At 56.6% G+C, this 6432-nt stretch overlaps 1 protein-coding gene across 2 annotated transcripts in view; it reads left to right on the top strand.

Moving 5' to 3' along the window:
* The window catches only part of SETD5 (SET domain containing 5), a 71814-nt gene extending 66325 nt beyond the window's left edge, over positions 1 to 5489 (top strand). For both annotated transcript variants that reach the window (XM_019504896.1, XM_019504895.1), the window contains 3 exons: positions 1187 to 1320; positions 3022 to 3107; positions 3289 to 5489. In XM_019504896.1, the coding sequence (XP_019360441.1) occupies positions 1187 to 1320; positions 3022 to 3107; positions 3289 to 3849 (781 nt within the window). In that variant the 3' untranslated portion in view covers positions 3850 to 5489. The remainder of the gene's footprint in view (positions 1 to 1186; positions 1321 to 3021; positions 3108 to 3288) is intronic.
* Positions 5490 to 6432: the final 943 nt, after the last annotated feature.

Genomic DNA, 6432 nt, shown 5'->3' with positions numbered 1-6432 from the left:
AGTACTAATGTCATAAGGTGGTGCTGAATCTAGGTGCTGCTACTTCATGTACAAGCATGAAGAGTAGGAGGCCGGACGGTCCAGTGGAAGTAGGTTTGTTCTGTTCCAAGCCAGCTATTGACCTTGAGCATGACCTTGGGAGGTCTCTTTGCCACTGGTTTCCATCTTCAGAGCAGGAACATTTCCAGCATTTTTTGGACAGCGTGTAGCATGATGGGGCAGCAGTTGTGTACAGTCTTGCACTGTTTCTGTATTACGGATCGTTTTAAATTTAGCAAAGGAAAAGGCTATAGAAAGGAGCATTAGTGAGAGAAGCAGTCTAACTACCCTTATTCCAGAAACCTTACATTTCTGGCACATGCTGTAACAGAGCCACCACAATGTTTCATCATCATAGTTTGTTGCATTTAGCTGCTTTTTCAGTACAAAAGAAACTCATTTCTGCCAAGTGACTGCATCTGGCTATATGTATTCACACCTTCACACATGCTGTTAAGTCCTGAATCCCTTTCCTGGGAGAAGAAGATTCAGTCTCACTAGACCGCGGTAGACATCTTCCAGTTACTTCTGACAGTTAAGAGGAGAGATCCTGTTGCCCCATGGCAATGCTGTAGGAATTTCCTGACAGCAGTTGTGCTTGGCAGACAGGCTCTGACAGTGAAATCCCCTGCAGTTTGCTTATGTTGCAGAAGCAGTGCAGAACTGTGCCCCTTGCAGCCTTTGCCTAGAGCAGTGGTTCCCAGTCTGTGGTACGCAGACAATCTTTCGGTGGCACGCGTTAACAGATTGATTATAGTTACTTTATATGAGAGAATGTGCTGGTGGTACTTAAGGTTGAACTGAAAAATTTGCTGGTGGTATTTAAGGTTGTATCATTTTTAAATTCATCATCTGACCCCAGCACTTTTTCCTGCCCAGGGCAGGGGGTTGGAGTCGATGATCTGCTGAGGTCCCCTCTCTCCCTAAAAATCTATGTATCTATGAAATTGGTGGTGCGCAACATGTCAGAGTTTGGGAACTGCCGGTCTGGAGATGCCGTTCTTCAGGGCGGGGCCTTGCACTCTGCCATGGACGTCACAGCAGAGGTTCTGAGCAGATGCCACTCCTGTAGCGCTAGCCAGGGGCCCGCAAGCCCTTCAGTCACTGTTCCTAGGTGGGCCTCACTGCTGACTGCTTTCTGTTGCAGGATGGTTCCCACATCGGTGGAGCGGCTTCGGGAGGGCCGTGGCATTCTTGAGAAGGTCCTGCGCAGCGGTGCAAAGGTATCCCAGAGAAGCGAACCCTCGCCTTCTGGTGACGGTGCTGCCGAGAGAGACCCAGGTAAGCAGCTGAGCTTCTGGAAGGGACCTGCATTTCATCCTGGGCGCAGAATGGGTTTGGCTTTTAAGTACAAGTGGCATCTTCACGTTGAACATCGCCGGCACCCTGAGAGACCCATCCCGGGCACGCTTCCTCCTGAAGTGAGCAAGGCCCAATGCCTGTTCCCATCTCTTCTTGCAACTAACAAGTCTTGTAGTTGATCACAGGATTGGACCTAAGAACTGAATCTAGGCTCCACCACAGATTTAACTGCCCTGGGATTTAGTTTTCCCCATATCTCCAGGGCCCTTTGGGTTAACTGGCTAAGCTCGGTGAAGTTCTCTGAGGATAGAGACACTGACGTTCTTAGCCCAGTGGGTGGAGAGATTGCAGTGGACACAGTGTGCTTGGACTTGAGTAAGGCCTCAGAGGCCCACGTGAAAGCAAACTGGAGAAGCATGGACTTGATAAAATTAGTCAGGTGGGTACATACCAGTAACTGGATCGATAACTGCAGGCAGAGGGCAATTGTAAACGGATCCATTTTGGAACGGCAGAAAGTCTCGAGCGGGATTCCCTGGGGGCGGGGGTCATGGGTCTGATGCTGTTTAACATGTTTGGTGGAGATTTGGATGCCAGAATTGAGAGCTTCCTGATCAGATCTGCAGGTGACCCAGGAGGGGAAGAAATGCAAATGCTTTGGAGGATAGAAGTAGAATTCATAAGAATCTGGCCAGGCTGGGGAGCTGAGCTAAAGACAGCAGGATGAAGCTCAGTGCAGACCAGCGTAAGGGAAGAAGAGTGAAATGCAGACAGGGTGGAAGATAACTGGCTAGCCAGTAGTGCTGCTGAGGAGGATCTGGAGTTTTAGTGCATCTCAGGGTCAACGTGAGTCTGCAGTGCAAAATGGTCAGCTTGGAGAAAAGGAGATGGTGGGACAGATTAGCAGCTTTCAAATATCTGAAAGGCTGCCATAAAGAAGGGAGAGAGAATAGTTCTCCTTTATCACAGAGACCAGGACATGAAGCACTGGCCTTAAATTGTGGCAGAGCAGGTTTTAGATTAGATCTGTGGAAAAACATCCTTACAGTTAAGGCAGTGGAGAAGGCTGCCCAGGGCGTGGTGGAGTCTCCTTCACTAGAGGTTTTCCAGCAAAGCTGGGTGTGCATTGGACGCAGGTGGCTTAGGAGTTGCATTCTGCAGGGGGTTGGACCAGGTGACCCTTGAGGTCCCTTCCAGACCTACGAATCTGAGCTGTAAGAGTGATGCTGAGGGGGTCTAGCAAGTGATGGCCCCAGTGTAGGGGGACAGCAGGCTGTCCCAGTTAGCCTCTGCTTCTGGCCTATGCTGCATTTGCACACCTGATAGAGTCTGCATATGAAGGACCTTGCTTGCAGCTGCTGGGTAAAAAGCCCCCCCACGTAGGAGCTCCCTCACCTGGTCTTGCACATACGAAGCTGACGTGTGTGTACAATAGGATCCACAGCTTGAAGAGCTCCGGGGATTGTGGGAGAGGTGGCAGCTCTTTGCCCGTGATGGTGCTTCATGTGCCTTAGGACTAGGGTTTTCTAGGTTGCCACCATCTCAGGCTTCAGAGAGCCCATCTGTGCTTCGCTGCCCACTGACCTGTCCCAGGACTGCAGAACTAGCTGGCTGCAGCATGGCCAGGCAGAATGCTCCAGTCCAGAGGTGACGTAAGGTTTACTGTGATGTGCCTTCCAGATGCAACGGAGGGGGACACGCCAGAGGCTCTCAGCTCCACACTCAAAGGACCAGCAGTGTACAGTCCTTCCAGATACAGCTACCAGGTGAGAGGAGCATTGGTCCTGCCTGTGATGGGCGCGGGTAGCCTTGGAGCTTCAGGTTGCATCTGGCAGCTACTCGGGTGGGTTTCTAATCGCATGCAGCGTTGCTGAACATGGGCTGCCACCTGACGTGAGTGAGGCAGGTGGGAGCATGTCTGACCTGTCCTGTCTCTACACCCTCCAGCTGCTGCAGTCAGACAGCCCCCGGGCAGAGGCACAGAGCTCCTCCCCCTACCGAGGGCATCCCGCGCCATCCCCAGGATACAGCTACCGAGTGGTGTCACAGAGGACAGGACACGCCACCTCTCTCAGCTCCTCGGAATCCTCCTACTCCAGCCCTGCTCCCCCAGCTTCCACGGACTCCTCGGCTCTGTTCGCCGGGAACTCTGGCTATTACAGCAGCCAGCAGCACCCTGGCAGCAGTGGCGGTAGCAGCCTCCTGAAGAAGAGCTGTCCCGCTGCTGCCAGCCCTGCGCAGCCGAGTGCCGCGGACTCGCTGTCCTCTGAGCCCTGCACAGGCGCGTCGGGCCCCGCCTGCGCCCCCCAAAGTGCTCGAGCACTGCAATCGGACTTGCGGACTATTGTTCCCCCCGGCCCTGGGCAGCCGGCCCTCCACCCAAACTCCAGGGGGACCGCGGTGCCCGGTGCACAGCACTACCCGCACCGTGGGGGAGGCAGTGTCCACCAGTACAGACTGCAGCAGCTGCAAGGCTCGGGCGTAAAGACTCAGACAGGGCTTTCCTAGGGCTGCCTGGACCTGTGGAGGACAGAGCTGCCTACGGACCCTTCCAGCCCCCTCTGGAAGCGGCCCCGGGGCTGGTGTTAGAAGCTTGCACCTGATACTGGGGGTGCAGGGGGTCGGAGGCTGAGGTCTGGGACATCTGGGTGAGACTCGTACGCCGCATTGGCCTCTGGCTTGGAGAAGGAAGCAGATTTCTCTGAGGCAGAGACTGTAGCAAAGCTTCTCCCTAACGTCTGGGTACATTACAGGAAAGCAAACGGTTCTAAGTGCAATGACTGACGCAGCCTCTGTCCCCTGTCCATGCCCATAGCTGTAGTCACACGTGCAGTAAGGACATCTGAATAAGAAACAGTTCAAGGAAAAACCGGGCAAGTTAAACTGATCCCAAAGCTCTCCTCGTAGGTCCGGCTCTGGTGGCTCCTGGGGGAGGGCTTGAATCCGTTACGATCATTCCAGTCACAAACAGACCAGCGTATGCAGCCTGCCCTGGGCTGGGCTGCGACTGCCACCATCGGGTCCCTTTCCAGTGATGGGGACGCCGCAGCCCGTAGGGGAGCTGGCACTGGGACGAGAGTGAGTGCGCGCCTGGTGCTGCTGGGAGGAGGTGGGCACACTGCCGACTGGCGTGACAGGGTAGGTCACTGAAAGCCACTGTCCCAGGAGTCTGAGTGCCTGGAACTGGCTGGGCAGTGCCTGTTGCAGCGCACCAGGGAGAGGAGCCTGTCCCCAGGCTTTGGCCCTTCACGGTGGCTCTCATGAGAGGGTGCCAGGGGCCCCTCCCAGTGAGGGCGAGACCAGGGTGTCCTGGAGCTGCCTGCTGGCACGCCTGACTCATGCTGGCCGCGGGGCCTGTGGCTCGGCTGCAGCGCGTCTCAGGCGTGGGGACCCCAGGCCTCGCAGGGCCTGTGCAGGGTGCTCACGGGCTGCCATGGCTCCAAGGCGGCCCCTCGGCAGGGGGTCCAGTCTGTGCGATTCCATGCAATTGCCAGCTTCTTTCTCACTCGTTTACTGTACTCTTGGGCGTGTTTTTATTTATCTAATTTTATATTCAGTTATAACCATAGTAGGTTAGCGAGTATCCGACAAGTGTGACCCTGGTGCTGCCATGGACCTTCTCCTTTGCTCCCGGATGCACCGATGCTGAGTCTGTCTCCCCTGCCCCTCCAGTGCGCAGTCTTCTTCCTCGTCCAGGACTGTTGCAACTTGCTCCAATTTGCAGTTGAAATCAGGTGTTTGCTTAACCTAGGGGAGACTTGTAAAATCTTGAAACCATCAGTAACTTTCTCAAGCTGTCTGGCTGTGAGCGGGGCAGGGGGAGCTGCCACCCCAGAGCCGGGTGTCTGTGTGCTGTACAAAGTAAGTGTAAACTTCTCTGGTCTCGCACCTGGGGGTGCAGCCTCCCTTCTGGCACTGCGTGCAGCATGGGGCAGGCAGGCTCTGCCCTGGGGCAGTGTGGGGTTGGGGCAGGGGTGCAGCACGCAGAGGTCCCAGCAGCTCTGCGCACCGAGGGTGGCACCGTGGGAAGCTCTTGGAAAGGCAGGGGCTGCAGCGTCTCGCTCTGGTGGCGTTTTTACACCATGCTGTAACATTTGGACTTTCACAAGAGACGTAATAATTTTGATAATAAAAATACTTAACTTGAAGAGTGGCCTATTGGCTTTTCCTCCCCGTTGTCCCAGCAGCACCGGTCCCCTCGGGCCAAGCACGAGCCACAGGAGGGGCTCCACGTGCCTTCTCGCCCTGCACCTGGAACCCAAGGGGCAGGTGGAGCTGGAGGGAGAAAACGGCTCCACCCCAGCCCGCTCTTCTCCCCAGGGAGCCCCAGGAGCTGGCGCAGCTCATCTGTAGTTGCCGACGCCTGCCCCGGCTTGGGCATCTGTCAGCATGCATGAGACCAGGGCACTGCACGCTGCCCCTTGCCGCGTCCTTGGGGAGGTCACCAGCCCACGGCACGGGGCATCTGCCCACGAGGGGCAGGCTGAGCCGTGCTGGCTTGTCGCTGACCAAGGCCTGTGGCGTCTGGCCTGGGGTTGGTGCCTGATGGGGCTGCTCCTGCCCACGTCCCACGAGCGAATCCCGGCTGAGCCCTGTCCTCGCCTGTCCTCCCAAGTGCCCGATGCTAGCACCTGCACAGTGCCAGCCGCATCGTCTCCATGGTTACGCCAGCAGGATTTCCATGGCAACGGTTTCAAAATGCTGCAACCCAACTCCTGGTCCAGGTGTGACCACAGCTGCCTGAGATGCTGCAGGGCTGCTGCAGCAGCTCGGGGGTCTCAGGGAGCACCGAGCTCCTTGCTCTGCCCTGTTTGTCGGGCGGGCTGAGAGCAGGGCCAGGGAGAGTTGTGCAGTGGGCCCAAGCCCGTAGCCCTCTGCCCTGACCCTCGCACCAAAGGGCAGGCGTCAGCTCACAGGCTTCTCTGCGGGGCCCCTGGATGTGTGCGGCCCCTCGGCTGGTCTTGCCAGACGGGGCCCCCTCCCCTGGCACGGTTCTTGGCAGCCCACAGGGCAAAGCGTCCATCCTGGCCACTGCCATCAGCTGGGTCTAGCCACGTGGTCTGGCAGACCCCAGCCTTCCTGGGATCCCTC

This window comes from Gavialis gangeticus, unplaced genomic scaffold (genome assembly GCF_001723915.1).
Source record: "Gavialis gangeticus isolate Ggan-Ray unplaced genomic scaffold, GavGan_comp1, whole genome shotgun sequence".
Taxonomy (NCBI): domain Eukaryota; kingdom Metazoa; phylum Chordata; order Crocodylia; family Gavialidae; genus Gavialis; species Gavialis gangeticus.
Note: the sequence above shows the minus strand (reverse complement) of the source record. Positions and strands in the feature narration are given on the sequence as shown.